The 18,450-nt window shown below is 32.3% G+C and overlaps 1 protein-coding gene and 1 pseudogene across 3 annotated transcripts; both read left to right on the top strand.

The window, feature by feature from the left end:
• The first annotated feature begins 2,539 nt into the window (after window positions 1-2,539).
• Window positions 2,540-4,942, top strand: LOC108213778 (dihydroneopterin aldolase 2-like; annotated as a pseudogene).
• A 1,856-nt stretch (window positions 4,943-6,798) lies between these two features.
• On the top strand, window positions 6,799-11,691 carry LOC108215265 (protein WVD2-like 4). 3 transcript variants are annotated; one of them, XM_017387685.2, is made up of 8 exons: window positions 6,799-6,984; window positions 7,393-7,939; window positions 8,048-8,097; window positions 8,212-8,289; window positions 10,078-10,159; window positions 10,249-10,320; window positions 10,445-10,552; window positions 11,044-11,691. In XM_017387685.2, the coding sequence occupies exons 2-8, from the start codon at window positions 7,406-7,408 to the stop codon at window positions 11,467-11,469; spliced, it is 1,350 nt and encodes a 449-aa protein (XP_017243174.1). In that variant the 5' UTR covers window positions 6,799-6,984; window positions 7,393-7,405; the 3' UTR covers window positions 11,470-11,691. The 3 variants fall into 3 exon arrangements, with proteins under 3 accessions (XP_017243174.1, XP_017243172.2, XP_063946637.1); XM_017387683.2 differs by having other exon boundaries at window positions 6,845-6,984; window positions 7,390-7,939; XM_064090567.1 differs by lacking the exon at window positions 6,799-6,984 and having other exon boundaries at window positions 7,374-7,939.
• Window positions 11,692-18,450: the final 6,759 nt, after the last annotated feature.

Below are 18,450 nucleotides of genomic sequence, written 5' to 3' on the forward strand. Positions count from 1 at the left end.
ATCTATATTTTTTGCTAAGGAGATGGAGGGTTGGGGTTGTATAATTTTTAGATAATATCTATAAGTGATCTAAATGTCAAATAAACAATTTTAGCTAAGAATTTTTGGGGTTAGAATGCTCTTACATGTCTCTACATGTTCGACAAATATATTCAGAATGTTGGCTAAAATTTTAGGCCGGGAGCATTAAAATTATAGTGCTTGTACAGCTGTCCATGAATGGGGTCGTTGTAGTGTTCATTTATGACTGTTTTTAAAGTTTTTGCCCACCGAATCCATCACAACTCGCAAGATGGCATTCCAAATTAGAGTAATTCAGTCTCCAACCCGGCAGAGGGGCGATGCAGAAAGTACAGCCCTGAGAGCAACTCCAATAACTCGGCTATTTTGAGTCTTAAATCAAAATATGAGAAATATAAGAAAATAATCCACTCCAACAGTATCATAGTCATTTCCTAAATCACTGTAAGATCTATTAACCATGTCTTGTCTTTTGCTAACCTCTCTCTTCTCCTAAATCTCATTTTATAATAAATTTTGAAAACAAACATGTTCTCTCTCTTCACCTATTGTAATAATAATAATTTTTAATAATAAAATAGTATATAAAGAATGAATATAATGAATATTGAGAATAACTATTATCATTTTAAGTCATTAGAATCTAATATTTTATATTATAAGAATGTGTTAAGATGCTACTAGAGATACTCTTAGACGCAGAATTTTTAATTATAATAAGATAACATATCTTTTAATAAAAATGACCCTATCATCATATTAAAATAGTATGTTCTATTTCTAATAATTCAACATAATAATATATATTATCTTCAAAAAACATATTAATATATATTATTCTAATTATACAGTTAATCAATATACCGAGTACCATAAAAACGAAATATATTTACTAGTTTAATAAATTTTACAGGATGTGTTGCATATTTAATTTAACCAATTATTTTTAGTTTTGAAAATGAGCATCTCCAATTTTATGAAACTTTTAGTTAAAAATGTTCTGTTAAAAATAAAATTTATAGATAATTAGATTTTCCCACTCTAAAAGCATCATCAACAATCTTGATTAAGAATGATTTGTTAAATTGGACATGATTTAAAATTGTTCTAAATAAAATTACAAAATTTATTATTTTAATATGATAATAGATGATATAAATATCTCGTGCATGATAATTCATGATGGATAACAAAATGTTCGTCGTGATCCCATTATTAAAACTTTCAAAAATTTTAACTTTTTAACTTAAAGCTATGTCAATGAGAGTATCTGTAGTTTGTGAAGTTAATGGCTGTTTATTCGAAGGAGTGGCGTTTGGTTTGGAACAATTCTCTAACAAATCAAGTTTCAATGTCATTGGATCACTTGCTTCCAAATAAATAAGGTTGTCTTTGCGAGAAATATAATGTAATTAACAAAAGTCAAACGGTCAAAAGGTGTGAAACGATAACAACAGCCCCAAAACAAAACGGAATAAGAGAAATGCAGGCCATTGTTGTGCATTTAATACATTTGTCCACACAATACATGACATTTTCGTTTACAAATTGCCGAGGCGGTGCCGTTGTGGACTGTGGTGCCGTATAATAGGAAATACGAAAGGTATGTATCTTCTTTTTGTCTAGCTCATACTTTTAGACAATCCGGACTCTAGGGGGTTTCGTTTTACTTTCTCACTTGTAAATGTGTTTTTCAATTTTAATTTTCGACATTTATAAAGTTCAAAAGCCGTGGCTTAAATTGAGCAATTGTTTCACAATATGCAAATCATTTGTTTTCTAAATGATTTAAAACATTTTATTTTTATTCTCTTCCATTATTATACTATCTTGTTTTCTTGAAATATTATTTATAAATATATATGTATGTATTTATATTTATACTTCTAAGATGCTTTTTCATTATATGTGTGCGTGGTTGTGTCTTTCTTCATTTTTAATGAATGAACTCACCAATTTATGCGCGCAAAAGCTGGTTCAGCGGGCTAGTAGAGGGGACTTTTATCCTCTTGGTCACAGGTTCGACTCCCGAAGATAGCGTTAAAAGAGGGGGATTTTTATCCTCATGGTCACAGTTTCGACGATTTTTATCCTCATGGTCACAGGTTCGACGATTTTTATCCTCATGATTCACGTAGTTTACATGCTCATGAAAAAAAAAAACTCACCAATTTATTATATTATTTTTTTCCCGAATTTTTAGGAGTTGGTGATCAACTGATCATTGATAAATTGATAATCCGAATTGAAGAATGTTATCCCAAATTCTATTATAGGGAGGCCGAGTAGCGGCCCAATACAATTGGATCATTAGCTTTTATGAAGATGGGCCGAACTAATTTTGTTACAGTATTTAAAAAGTATGGAGAAACATGAAAAAACACAGTTTTTAAATTAATATTGCTGTTTGAAAAATTACATCTTAGAGTTAAAAAATTATTTTTCTTCTGGTTTTTGATAAAAAACTGCCGTAACAAAACCTAAGTTGGAAATATCTGTTAGAAAATATATTTAGAAGACATGTTGTTACTAAAGTAATCTTAACAATTACTAACAAACTTCGGCAGAAGACCCAAGTTGTCGATCGTTTACTATAAAACGGCAAACTAGTCTTCTCTTCCATAGGGCGGAGACACATCTCTCTGTATTCGCTTTTCATCCCAGGAAGATTAAGGTTTGGTTTTAACCCAGTTATTATTTAACGAATAAATAATGATAAAACCATTTAGTTTTTGATTTTTATTTCTTTTTTCATATCTACCTATTCAGTTTTGGGCTTTCAAGTTGATCATATTCAAATTGTAATCATGTATGAAATTTTATTATATTAAACAACCATTTACTAAATAATTTTAAAAAAAACCGCTAACTCAATCTGCTAACCGTTAATTCCCGAACATGACCATAATGTTTAGGATAGCGCTAATTCAATCGGTTGCTGCGGAGCGCTTAACCAACAAACAGATCCTGGGCCGTTGGATGCATATCCAGCTGCCAGGATCATATTAAAATTTTAATATGTCTTTTTTAGCGCTGGACATGGGAATCCCCGTCCAGCGCTAAAAAAACGCTGGACATATTAAAATATTAATATTAAAATTTTAATATGATCCTGGCCGCGGGATATGCATCCAACGGCCAGTCCCTGGCATACGGCTACCAGGGACCTGGACCCTAATGTTTATATGTTCTTCTTGGTCCAACAGATGTTGATGATTACAGTTGCGATTTTAAACGAAGCTTTGTCTTCTAATAGACTTTAAGAGGGGTGTATTGGATTGGGATTTTAAAGCATTTTTTTGCATTCATGAAATCCGAGGGTATTCGATTGGGATTGTTTGAAATCCATTAAAATCTTGAGGTATTCAATTGGGATTTCAAATTATGCTACAAAATCTGGTGGTATTCAATTGGGATTTTAAATTATGCTTTAAAATCCGATGGTATTCAATTGGGATTGTTTAAAATCCATTAAAATCTGATGGTATTAAAATGCTGATGGATTTTTTTGCATTTCATAAAATGATGGATTTTGTGGCATTCTTTAATGTATTTTAAGTTTTTTGAAATCCCATCAAAATCAATGGGATTTTGAAGCATTGTGCTTAAATCCTATCAACTATGCGACATTTTATCAAAAATCCGTACAAAATCAAAATCAGACACAATCCATTAAAATCCATAGGCTAAAAACAATCCATTAAAATCCCAATCGAATACACCCCTCTAATTTTTGGACATGATAAATGTAGTATGGCAAATGACGGAGAAATGAAGGGAGATAAACTTGTACTGAGGGGCCTTAAGTTCCATGGCTATCACGGGGTTAAGGAAGAAGAAAAGAAACTTGGTCAGAAATTTGTCATAGACATCGATGCTTGGATGGATCTCCACCAGCTGGTATATCTGACTGCTTGTCGGATACAATCAGTTATACTGCTATCTATCGGTGAGGATGCAAGTCTTGCCTGCCTAATGTGAATTCAAGTATTAACTGCATAACTCTGTTTTGTATATTATTGATAGACAGCTGGTCTGGAACATACGTATGTTAGTAGCATACATCTGTCGGGTAAAAAGCGCTGGACGTGAAAAACTCTAATATCAGGCAATTTTTTGCTGAATAATACTGTAGCACTGTGTATATACATAAAAAACTTAGAATTAAGTTGTCCGGTATTTTTTTTCCACTGAATGCATGCTACTAACATATATATGTCAGGAAGCTGCACCCTTCTTGTTATAGCTGAGCTTTTAGTAACTTGACGCATTAGAATATATTGGTTTAGTCGGGCATCTCTTATAGAACACAATTATTCATATTATCTCTTTCGTTGAGGCTAATCTTGTAAATTTGAAAATGATTATTTCTTCAACTTGGCCTTGTTATTGCAGATAAGCATTGTTGAATTTATAGCAGATAATATAACTTTGTTTAACAGATATTTTGCTTGGTTTGGACTTTGGAGTAATTCAAACTTTTATTTTTGTTTAATTCGGCTGATAAAAATTAACTTTAGTATCTTGCGTGTCATTGTATGCTGTTAGTGTTAGACATGTCTAAACTTTTGATGCTGAAAACTAATGATACACAGAATTGCTAAAGAAGTGGTGGAGGGAACACCTCAAAATCTCCTGGAAACAGTAGCTCAACTCATTGCATCTGCAACTCTGACCAATCACTCACGGATATCTGCCATCCGTGTACAAGTCCAGAAGCCCCATGTCTCAGTTCCCGGTCATATTGACTTCTTGGGTGTCGAGATTACCAGATACAGAAGCACTGAAGGTCCAAAATAAGGTTTTCTTATTGCAACTTGATGTATTCTGTTAAGACTGTTCTTGCAATATATGCTTGTGTTGTATTGCAGCAATCCATTTGCACACTTTACTACTTCGTAATTTTGATAGTTTTGTGACAGTTCTCCGTTTTGTAGCTATGAAAGTTTCGAATCCTTATCATCAAAATAGTTCTTCATGTTCTATCTTGTTTAACACAAAACTAGCACTTGTGGCTTCTGTTTAAAAAGTTTCAAGATAAATTGCACAAGTACATCATTACAATTAGTGTGGTAGATATTGATGTAGACTTCCAGCCAGCCTGTAACATATGATGGATGCCCCGAGAGAGATTTGTGGGCTAAACAAGAGTAAACAAAATAGTCATTCAATTGTTTGTAGAGCCATATTCTCATACCAGATACTTATCTTTAGCGTCCCAGACTTCCTTAAAACGGTTCCTATATCTGAGACAACATGAGTTAGCCTACACAGCTGGTCGATTCGCTTGGCCTATTCTACTTCCCGTTAGTTGGGTTGAAATTTCATGATTAAAACGCTCCCCTCTCCCACGGAACTCTAGCTTCAGAAAATCACTTTTACTTTGTACACAGTTTTATTACTGTTTATAACTCCGGGAGGATCCGATTCTCAACCTTTTGTCAACAAGGGTGGGGAACTGAGATTATATGCTGCAGTTCTGACATGTACATCATTGTAATTAGTGTGGTAGATACTGGTGTCGACTTCCAGCCTATTACATGGATGATCACTACCCTGGAAAGATATTAGTAGGCCAGACAACATATAACAGGTAGATAATTAGTATTTTCCCACTCAAATCAGCTGTCGTAAACCTTCTTAATCACACTTAATCACCTTTCACTTCAACTTAGCCTTTGGTTCACCTTAATTAGTCATCTTAATCCTGACCTTTGGCCTAATCTTCGACTAATTTGTTATACAAACTGTATAAAGTATGCAGAACATACAAATCTTAACTTAGATCATTAAGAAGTCAGATACATTGTTTTGAAATACAGAACTTATTATAGATATCGATTATTTATTTTATTTAAGAAATCATGATCGTGTCTTCAGTTTAGTACGACCGGTCGACTATAATTCCATTTATCATTGTATTTACCGATTAAAAGAAAGAAAAAAGAGAAAGAAATTCAAACCGATATGAATGGATTTCTTGAAGTGATAATTGATATAATGTTTTATCCAGTAACAGACAAGGTGGAAACAACACTAGTGCCGAATGTTGTAGCTCCCATTATTAGACTAGTTTTACTTTACCTGTGAATGGAAATTGTGCAAGATACCAGAAACTCTGTTCCACACAAATTAATATATAACTTTTTTTAAAAAACATTAATCTTTAATTTAATCATAAAGATACACTCTTTATATTATTATTGTTTATTAATGATCAGATACACTTCTAAATGATTATATATTTATTCCATTATAAAAATGACTATTTCATATGTTAAACAAAATGATTAAAAATTTAAAATTTTAGAAGAGTATTCAATATTATAAAAATGGGAGTCAGATTTAACTAGTGAAAACAGGAACAAAAATAAATCAAAAACGAATAAAATTTACCAAAATTCTCTTAACCAAAAATTTAATCAATTCGAAAATTACTAAACCGCTCTCAAAAGTCAGAATAACCGGAGTATCGAAAAAAGTTTAAGGAAAACCCCGAGAACCAGGGTCGGTTAAAACTTGTTTACTCTCTTCATTCCAAAATAATAATCGTTTTGATTTTGTGCATGTATTTTGAGTTGTAAAAAAAATATATTTCTACATGTTATTTTTGAATTTTTTGTTTCTGAATAAAAATAAAGATGTTAAATTTTTATACAGAAAAAAAAAATTTCAAATATAATATGTAAAAATATCATTTTTTAAGCTTCAAAATACGTGCACAAAATCAAATCCACAGAGGCTATCATGGTAGCTTTTGTGTGTTTGAGCAAATTTACTCCCATCATCAATCTATCCATTTCTTTCAGACCTGTCCCATTTTCTTTTCTAAACTCTTTTTGGAACCACCCCTTCTCTTTTTTCAAACCACCAAACACAAATCTTTACTTAAATTGAGTTGTTTCTAGTATACTTGTTGCCATCACTCTCCACTCATACAAAGTTTGGAACTTTACAACAAAGGTAACACTTTCATAAGCTTGTATTTCACATTTTTAACTTCAGTCTCAATTTCTAGTCATTCTTGGTATACACTTTTGGATCTTGAATATTTTGAACTGGGTTTCTGTTTTTAGTTGTTTTGTCATCATGAATTTGTGATTTTAGTTCATTATTTAATTTGGTTGGCAAGAAAATGTCAGGATAAAGAATAACATTGATGACCCTATTTAATTAATGATGTTATGTTGTTCATATGTTTGTGGTTCTTTTGTTTCTTGATCCTTTATTGACTGGACAAAAGCCATTCTTTTGAATAGTTTAATATGTTTGTTGGAGTGGAAATTGCCTTCAAGTTTCTGTCTTTATATCTTCAGTTCTTCATATGATTCAGTATGAACACTTAAGTGTTTGTCTTTTTTCCGAAAGAAGAATTTCGCAGTAAATGGAGTGTGGAGTTGGGATTCAGTTAGAAAATGAGAGTGTTGTTGTAGACAAGACTATTGTAGGAGATCAGGTTCTGGATGTTGAGAAAGAGGCGGGTGAAGGAGGGTTTGGTTCGTCTGGAGAGAAGGTTGAATCATCCGAGACTGCTTTGGAAAGCAAACTAGCGAGTCCCGATAAGGTTACCAGGGCTATATCCAAAAACAGCAAAGCTTTAGTAAGGCCTGCTTTTAAGAAAGCAACAAAATTGGCTGGTGAAAGGCCAAGCCTGACGCAAGGTGGATCTTTTCCTGCTAAAGGGCTGGGTGCAAATGCCATAGGGAAAAGTGTTGATGGGCACCCGACGCAATCCAGCGCCAAACACGCTGGAGCAGATAGGTCGAAAACTGAGGTGCCAGTATCAAATGGAGCAGCTAATTCTGTTTCTCGGAGAGCATCAACTGGACTGAGCACAAATGGAGCAAGCAAAGGTCTTGCTTCAGCATCTGTCGAGCAAAGTACATTAGTGTCTGTCCCAAGTGTGCATCAATCAATGGTATATAGTAACATTCTGTAGCATTGCTTTATTTATTTACCTTGAAAAGAGAGACTTGTGTTGGGTCATTTTGTGCCAGCTCTAACAGTTTCTTTTCAATATCTGAAGCCTGTTTTGACAAACGGAACTGCAACATGTCCTCCACCTGATGGCTTCTTGTAAGTGGCATCGTTTGACTAAATATATCAGTCACATGTGACTGTGGGTGTCTCGATAAATAAGATTGGAGTAGGTACATGCTGAGGCCGTCCTATTTTCTTTTTGTTATGCAGATCTGCTGATCAACCTACGAAATCTGATAAGGCAACACTGTCCTCTACTGAGGAAGATGCCCATTCTCCAAGCTCATCGTACTATTTCTCTATCTCTCTCTCACACACACACACATACACACCAAATAAATCACTCACTCACTCAAACACACACGTTTTTGTTATAACCTGAACACACACACACACCAAATAAATCTCTCACTCACTCACACACACACGTTTTTGTTATAACCTGATAATCATTTTTTGCTTTGCACAAAAAGAGCAAAAAATCTAATTCAATTTTAAGTCAATTTTGAATTGCCAGTGAGGTTCCAAAACGACACCATAATCTTGCAAGGGTCACTACTAGGCCGTTTACGTCTGTTTCAGCCTTGTAAATTTTTCAGGGTAGCTCAGTTATATTGATCTTTTCACCAGGCGTGTAACTTCATTTTGAACTTAAAGATAGATAGGACAGCTTAATAATATCCGAGCAGTTCATGCTATAATTTATACTCCACAAACTCTAAACGGAATCAACAAAAATCAGACCAGTGTAAACACTTTAATTTTGTTTTAAACTAGGTTACTCTGGAGTCTGGACAACGACGTCATAACTTGATGCACAAAATTTTTAGCAAGTATATGATAGTAGAGTGGAAAGAGTCTTACATTTCCTTATTAAGAGGATTAACAACTTAATTTTTTTTGATAGTTTAATAATTATAACTGCCACTTGCTTACAATTATGCGCCAACCAAAAATTTTAATTAACTATAATGTAACTGAAGCTAATAAGACAAATATAGATTACGAATCAATTGCTGTATATGACTTAAATTCTTTGTCGCAAAGGCTTCCCCTGGTTTGATATTATTCCCTTTTTGGTCATGGTGTGAGTTATATTCTGATCTTTAGTGTAGTTAGATTTTAATTTGATTGTAGAACAACAAGTTCTATGGAAGTCCTGAGATGATACTCTAGTTTTATTTTAGATTTACACTAGATAATCCTATAGATGGTCATGTAGATGTTACTTCTCAATGTGTATTCCCTTAGCTGTTTGAATCTATAATCACAGTCATATTAAGATCGAGCCATTCAATCATGTTAAGGTTCACCACTCTCGAACAAGCGCAAAACATATAAACTCACAATAATAATAATACAAACTATAGAATTTAATTTTTATTGAACTAACCAACTCAGTAAAAAAACACATCATATTGTATTTTATTGACTGAGCCAATAAAATTGAGTTCATGATAGAAGAAGATGAAAAAATAATTAAATATAGTTTATTAAATCCATGGATTGAGAATAATAATTAGTGATAATTTCTTATTTACAAGTTAAAACAAGTTGAAGAGAGTTCGTCTTTTGTCTTTTCTGCAACCACTATTTTCTATCTTCCTCGGTCTAGATAAATTTTATCATCTTAAATATTTTTCTGTATTTAGAAGTATTAAAGTACTTTATTGTATTTAAGAATAGTTGGAAATGCTTCCAAATCCGAAGAATAATGAAAGAAATTTCCTAATGAGCTGTTTCTCTCTGGTTCTGGATATCTAAATTCAGAATTTGATTTTAAGTCTGAAATTAAATAGAATATCTTTTTGTTAGCTTTGCTCTGGCACTTAAGTCTTGTAGTTCTGGAGCTCAAGTCTCAAATGATGTACAGCTTGAACAGGTTGCCTAAAACATAAAAATCAGCTCCAAATCATATTCCAAGATTTTTATATCCTTCCAATATTCCTCCTACAATATATGTATTTTCAGTTCTTCAGTAAGGATAAAAGCAATAATAAGTATTCAGATGGAAATGTATATAAATATATGCTTCTTTGACTCCACTGATAGAAGGTGTTCTTGAATTGTTATTAGAAACGTCGCTGGTGTTCACTGCAAAAGCAGTACCCTTGGATTTTCCTCTAGGCTGGAAGTACGTGCTGAAAAACGAAGAGAGGTAGATCATGCCTTTTAATAGTATCCAACTTACCTTTTCCTACTGACCACATGCTAAGCACATCAATGATTTCTCTTTTTGTTTTCCAGTTTTTTTCCAAGTTAGAAGAGAAGATACATGCAAAAGAAGTGGAAAAAAATAATATGCAAGAAAAATCGAAGGTGCTTGAATGTCAATTAACTGGATAAAGTTCATGCTCCTGTTGCACAAATATATAGCTTCCATTTTGCCGTATTGCATTGTTTCATGTCTTCATGAGTTCATCATGTTTCGGGTTTATTTCAGGAAAGCCAAGAGGCAGAAATAAAGATTTTGAGAAAGAGTTTAAAATTTAAAGCTGCACCGCTGCCAAGTTTCTATAAAGAACCTCCTCCTAAAGTTGAATTGAAGAAGGTGACTATTTTACTCATTTGATGCTATAGCTACTCATTGTCTCTGCATTGTACCATTGGCCTTGTATTCTTCCTAGCTCTTTGCATTATATTGTGATGGAGAGTCAACCTTCACAAAACTTTACTCCTATTGTTCTACAACACCATTCTAAAAGCTCAATGTACATCGGTATGGTTACTTTTTGTTACCATCCTAAAAGCCATTAACTGAAATATATAAGGAGATTCTAGGTACTCATGTTTTTTATGTATTAAAAAAGTGAAATGCTGAGACTGTTGGGGACGGTGCCGGTATGGACTATGGTACAATGACCAACATGCAAAGTCCGTCAATGTTATGAAATAAACAGATCTTATTGTCTAAAATTCAGTTCCTTTTTGCTGGAGGACACAACAACCTTTAGATTATTATGATTTTCGCCTTAACATTATTTACTTTCACCTTGCTCTTCCTCATACACAGCATTTCTTTTGGTGTTTTTATCGTAATAGATGCCAACCACGCGTGCAAGATCCCCAAAGCTGGGAAGAAGAAAAAGTTATAGTGGTACACGCAACTCCTTGGAAGGTGGATCAGGTCATGTAAGCAGAGAACACGACACTTCAACCAAGAGTATGCAGGTGAAATATACAAATAAACCAAATCGGAAATCTTTGCCTAATCTTCATTCACGGGAGTCCATTTCTGCTAAAACCGAAGGAAAGTCTAGCAAGTTGAAACAGAGGGAAACAGTAGCAAAAGGTGAAGATATGAAAGCTACCGCAGATAAAGAGCAAGCAAGCAAAACCGAGTCTGTAAACCCTCCTGAACTTGAGGATGTAAAACTCGAGAAGAATCCTCCCGGGAACACTGAATTGCTTGCTAATTCGGCCCATCCTTTTGTGCCGGAAACTGAAGTAACTCTGAATGGGGGGTGATCCAGACATTTGAACTGCTTACCTTGCTTCTGGAGGCTAATAACATAATTTTGATTATTTAAAAGTTGTACCTAATTCTTAATAGTTCCCCATTTTCTTATGGTTAATTTATCTTGTGCATATACAATTTGTGTTTCTTTGTAAAGTTATGTATAAATATGAATTGTGGCGGCTACATTGTATAATATGTTAATATTGCTTGATGTCTATTCTTCGAAGTCCTCTGATCGTCTCTTTCTTGTGATTCTCAAGCTCGCTTTCTTTATTCTTTTCATCTCTTTCTATTTCCGTTTGTATTTTTTAGGCAAGGAGAATGATAATGTAATCCGAAGAATATGTTTATATAATTATAAAATTATCACTAATTTATACTCCTATTTACTCATATAATCTATTCAAGTACATAGAAGCATTTTTCTCTAAACCAAATCCTGACAGGAAAAGAGACTATATAAACTAAATGTAAACCGGGAATTACCCAATGTTATCCGAAGATTCATTAGATATTGTTAAAATGCTTATATAAACTTATGTATTGTATTTTCAATTAAGTCAGCAACCATGCATGTATACATCAAAACTAGACAGTAAGTTGGCTCATCAATTCATCATTTTTATTTGACCAATATTACCATACTTGTTCTCACTCTCTAGCAGTTAGGTCATGAGCAACTCATTTTTATCAAATGCTCATGAAATTTATAATTTCACTACTACAACTATTTAAATCCGAGTTGTGCATACCATGGACTTATCAGACTCTTAAAATGCATATGTTTATGATGAGATATCAGAGAGAATTAATATACATACTAGCTATAAAAATTGGAAATATCAAACACAATCGACCACCGAACTGAAGAGGGATCACCGTACCAGCTTGCCAAGCATTTGATTTTGCTGGAATAGCAAGTCTATAGCACGAGCCAATGATAAGATTATTGGTTTCAAGACTAATGATTTGAAGAATTTAGTTTAGAAATTTGATAGATAAGATAAATTAGTTTTGAGTAATATGCTCTCCTTACTTCAGCAGTTTAATTACCTTCTAAATTAGCCCGATTCATATGTTTGCTTTTTGTGTCTTGTACTCAAAGATCATACTGATTTATAAAGTATGATATTGACTATCCATTTCGTTTATTTCTTTTAGTTGATTGGACTGCTTAATCTTAAGTCAAAAAAATAATCAGTTAAATCATTTTTTTATATTAAAATTTTATTGCATACTACGAACATGTCCCATATGTGTTCAACCACCACCCCGAACCTGTTTTAAGATGCCTTTTCACTGTGTTTTTTAATTTCACATGGCTTGTAAAAGAAATAAAAAAAATAAAAATTTAAAACTACGTCTTTCAAATGTAATATGAAACTACGATTTTACGCTTCATTATCGGTTATAATAATCACTGGTAAAATTTGATTTCTTGAGTAGGTCAAAATAGGTATTTAGTATTGATTTCTGCATAATATATGAACGAGACCCTAAAAGTTCAAACGTTGCCTCAGTTAATTATACCGAAAAGTTTTCCAATAATTTATCCTGAAAAAGTTTTCTAGATTATTTTTTAAAAAATTTCAAAGAATATTTTCTGGAATATTGTTTTCGAGAAAAATTCTAAAGAACATTTTTCTTGAAAAATGTTCACCGGAAAATTTCCATATACAATGAAAAATGTGTACAGTCTGCAAGCAGTTGCCTCATGACTGACGTATTTATATTTAACTCAAAACAAATTATCAATTTATTATAAGCGATACGATCTAATATTCTCAAAATGCATGTAATTGTTTATTTCATTTCATTATATTGATAGTAGAGGAAAATTGTATGTAGCCCACTAAATTATGATATGTTGTTTTCTAGTTCATTCAAGAACGCTACTAGTAAATCAGATTTGCCGGTGCCGGGGGTGCAAGAAGCCCCTGAGGCGCACATGGTCTCAAAATTTGGAATGCCTCAAATTTCGAGGTCCATAATATTTATATACATATATAATTAATTTTATTTTTTATTGTATGTTACTTAGAATTTCTTATTTATATATTTTTTTATAGTTAGTCGATTATCATTAATATTATTATTGTTATATATAAACTGATATTATATATTCTATTGTTAGTATTAATTAATATTTATTAAATTATTTTTTGAGATTTTTTTATTGATTTGCTAAATATTTTTAGAGAATAATTAATATATAATTTTTATTCTTGTCACATATTATATATTATAAATATTATTTATTTTTTTTGTTAGATAAATCAATTTAGTTAACGAAAATATAAATATGCTACTCAGACGATGGATGTTTTATTAGATGTTTTCTTTGTTTCAAACTTCAAATTAATTTAAAATAAAATAAAAGGGTGATATTCATTTTTTTTATTAAAAAACCCACAATTAAATTTAGCACAGAGCCTCTTTTTTGATTGAGCCGGGAATCTTTATATATTTATCATAAATTCTCGTATTTGGTTTCTTTGTCCTTCACATTTTCTACTACCCTTTCTTCTTCCTTTGAGCTTCTTAATTCATTGAAGATATCCGTCAAAGTGTTTCGCTATAGGAGCTAAATAACAATTGACACAGATGCATTTCGAGTAAATTTATCCCTCGTTCTTTTTGTATATTAGAGAGATTTTTGCTTGAGAGTGCTTGGCAGATTCAACAGAAATGAGCAGCCGAGTAAATAATTGTGCACATACTCAGCACACATCTGCGGTGTACCTGATGCATGAAAAGCGTCCGGCACAACAACTTTTTAACATCATCGTTTTGGCATTAAGGAGACGTCACAGGTGTCTGTCTATATTTACGGTTAAAATGGGACGCTGAAAACTAAATAGTCGTCCATCAAACAAGTGTCGCTTTTCAAGATAACTGACCCTTAAGTTCTACTCCCTCCGTCCCCCTCAGTATTATATATTGGGGAACGAGGACGCGGCATGAACTTTCATGGTGGTGCAATCTATTTTTTTTCTCAATTAAAATTTGGATGTTATATTTTTATACAGGAAAAAAAATCTCAAAAATAAATTACGAAACTATATTTTATAAGAATATTGAAATGTGTGTCAGGAAAAAAAACATATAAAATTAAATGGGAGAAGGAGTACGAAACTTCCCCTACTTACCATCAATTCATCACATATAGAGTATGTGTTTTAGTTTAAAGTCATACATAGTTGCTCATGAGTAAAGTATTTATAATAACCCTGTTGAATATTCAGTTCCACTTTTAAATTTGTTATATGAAATAATCAATTGAAATGATATTAGACTCATTCTAAGATTTTAAAATGGCATGTAACGTTTTATTTCATTCCATATATTTAGATATCGGAGGAAACTTTACCACGTAAAGCTGTATTGCGGTTCCAGATGACTCGATCGATTAAAAGACAGTTACCCGTTTCTTGTCTTGATTGAATCATGTCTCTAGGCTTATAAAAATTATTTCAAACAATTATTAAGATTATTGTTAGACCTATAAGAATTTTTAACTAGCATCGCACATGAAATTTATCATAGACTTCTAAAACGATTATAAATTAAAATTTTAAATTTTACTAAAATAAATATTTTACCAATCAATTACGAAATATTTTTTTCATTTTATTTAGAAATCATAAACAACATAATGATTTTACTACAATAAGTATATCATTTTAAATTCATATTATAACATGTATTTGAGAATAATTTTTTCAGAAAAAGATCAAAAAAAAAAAGATCAATGAGTAAACTTGCAACTTTACACCAATTTATAAAAAGTTGAAATATTATTCTATCCAAATTTAATTTTTCTGTAAAATTTAAATTATTTAAAGAAAATAAATGTCTTAGTCAGCAACCATGCATTTATACACATGAAAATTACACAGTAATTAGTTGGCTCATCATTTTTTATTTGACCAATATTAGCTTGTTCTCACTCTCAAGTAGCAGTTGGGTCATGAGCAACTCATTTTTTATCGAATGCTAAAGAAATTCATAATTGCACTACTACAACTATTTAAATCCGAGTTGTGCATATATACCATGACTCTTAAAATGCATATGCAGTTGTTTATGTTGAGATATCAGAGAGAATTAATATACATACCATCTATGAAAACTGGAAATATCAAGCACAATCGACCGACTATGTCATTGGATATGACTTGAAGAACTTAGTTTAGATATTTGATAAATAAATTACGTTCGAAATTAGCTTTTTACGATTGTTAAGTTGAATAGCAATATATCTATTATTTTATTTAAGAGGATATCAATGAGCTGATTCTTCTTGTGTCTAGTAGCTTGATGCTCAAAGATCATACTGATTTATAAAGTATGATATTGACTATCCATTTCGTTTATTTCTGATTGGACTGCTTAATCTTAAGTCAAAAAAATAATCAGTTAAATCATTTTTTTATATTAAAATTTTATTGCATACTACGAACATGTCCCATATGTGTTCAACCACCACCCCGAACCTGTTTTAAGATGCCTTTTCACTGTGTTTTTTAATTTCACATGGCTTGTAAAAGAAATAAAAAAAAAATAATTTAAAACTACGTCTTTCAAATGTAATATGAAATTACGATTTTACGCTTCATTATCGGTTATAATAATCACTGGTAAAATTTTATTTCTTGAGTAGGTCAAAATAGGTATTTAGTATCGATTTCTGCATAATATATGAACGAGACCCTAAAAATTCAAATGTTGCCTCAGTTAAATATACCAAAAGTTTTCCAATAAGTTATCCGGAAAAAGTTTTCTAGATTATTTTTCAAAAAATTTCAAAGAATATTTTCTGGAATACTTTTTTCGAGGAAAAATGTTCACCAGAAAATTTTCAAATACAATGAAAAATGTCTACACTTTGCAAGCAGTTGCTTCATGACTGACGTATTTATATTTTAACTCAAAATAAATAATCAATTTATAAACCAAATTTAAAAGCGATACGATCTAACATTCTCAAAATGCATGCAATTGTTTATTTCATTTCATTATATTGATAGTAGAGGAAAATTGTATGTAGTCCACTAAATTATGATCTGTTGTTTCTAGTCCATTCAAGGCTACGCTACTGGTAAATCTTTATCAGTAGCAATCAAGAGCTAGCAATCAAGAGCTAAGTAACAATTAACACAGATGCATTTAGAGTAAATTTATTCCTCGTTCTTTTTGTATATAGGAGAGATTTTTGCTTGAGAGTGCTTGGCAGATTCAACAGAAATGAGCAGCCGAGTAAAAATAATTGTGCACATACACACATCTGCCGACTGCGGTGTACCTGATGCATGAAAAGTACACAGTGAGTTGGTTCATCAATAATCATTTCCTATTATGACCAATACTACAATACTTGTTCTTACTCTCAAGTAGCAGTTGGGTCATGAGCAACTCAAGAAATTTATAATTTCACTAGTATATCTATTTAAATCCGAGTTGAGCCATCGGACTCTTAAAATGCATATGCAGCTGTTTATGTTGAGATATCAGAGAGAATTAATATACATACTAGCTACGGAAATTATAATATCAAGCAATGTGATCGTTCTTATATTTGAATTTTGTTCCCGGAGAAAGTCGAAGCTAGACGATATTGGACCATTGGCCTTGTATTCTTTCTAGCTCTTTGCATTATATTTTGATGGAGAGTCAACCTTCACAAAACTTTACTACTATTGTCCTTTACCCTTCATCCCTTTCCCTTTTCATCTATCTACCATTCCAAATAGCTTGTAGCTGAAGTTAACTAACAGGGAATTGCTATGAAGATTTCAATGGCCAGTTGCTCTTTCTGTCCGTCTAGAAAGTGGTAGTAAATATCTTAAATGCTTACCACTTCGAGACCTTTTAATGGAATTGGCATGCTTTATTTACTTATTTTTGACCACACTACAAACAATGGCTTTCTGCAGTTGCTTTTGTTTTTGTTAAAATGGCCTTGATGTCACTCCATTGTCTTCACATACATCGTCTTCACATACATCACCAGGTACAATGGTATAGTTACTTTTTGTTCTACAACACCATTCTAAAAGCTCAATGAAAAATTGTGCTCGCTGATGTAGTACTTCACATACATCACCAGGTACACTGTTATAGTTATTTTTTTTTTCTACAACACCATCCTAGAAGCCATTAACTGAAATATATAGGGGGTGTTTGGAAGTTAGAGGTTTGGAGTAAAATTAGAAGTTTGGGGTGTTTTAGAGGTTTGACCATTTCAATCCGCTAATGTTAGTGTTTGGTAGTTAGCGGATTGAAATAGAGGTTTGGGCTCAAAAAGCTAATTTTCAAAAAGCTAGTTTGAGGAGCTTTTTGGGTTAGCGGTTTGGGTATGTGTCACAAAAAGCTTATCAAATAGCTATTTACCAAACAATTTTACAAGAAACCGCTAATTTAATCCGCTAGTCAAAACATCTATTTAAATCAGCTAGTCAAAACATCTAATCCAATCCGCTAACAGCTAACCGTTAATTCCCAAACAGGGCTATAAGGAGATTCTAGGTACTCGTGTTTTTTATGTATTAAAAAACTGAAATGCTTAGACTGTTAGGGACGGTGCCAGTATGGACGATTGTACAATGACCAACATGCATGGTCTGTCAATGTTATGAAATAAATCGATCTTATTGTCTATAATTCAGTTCCTTTTTGCTGGACACACAACAACCTTTAGATCAATCATCAATATGTTTTTTGCCTTCAATTTATTTACTTTCAACTTGCACTTCCTCATACACAAAATTTCTTTTGGTGTGTTTATCGTAACAGATGCCAACCACGTGTGCAAGATCCCCAAAGCTTGGAAGAAGAAAAAGTTATAGTGGTACACGCAACTCCTTAGAAGGTGCATCAGGTCATGTAAGCAGAGAACACAAAACTTCAACCAAAAGTATGCAGGTGAAATATGAAAACAATAATGTTTTCAAAAATAAACCAAATCGGAAATCTTTGCCTAATCTTCA

Source organism: Daucus carota, chromosome 3, assembly GCF_001625215.2.
Source record: "Daucus carota subsp. sativus chromosome 3, DH1 v3.0, whole genome shotgun sequence".
Taxonomy (NCBI): domain Eukaryota; kingdom Viridiplantae; phylum Streptophyta; class Magnoliopsida; order Apiales; family Apiaceae; genus Daucus; species Daucus carota.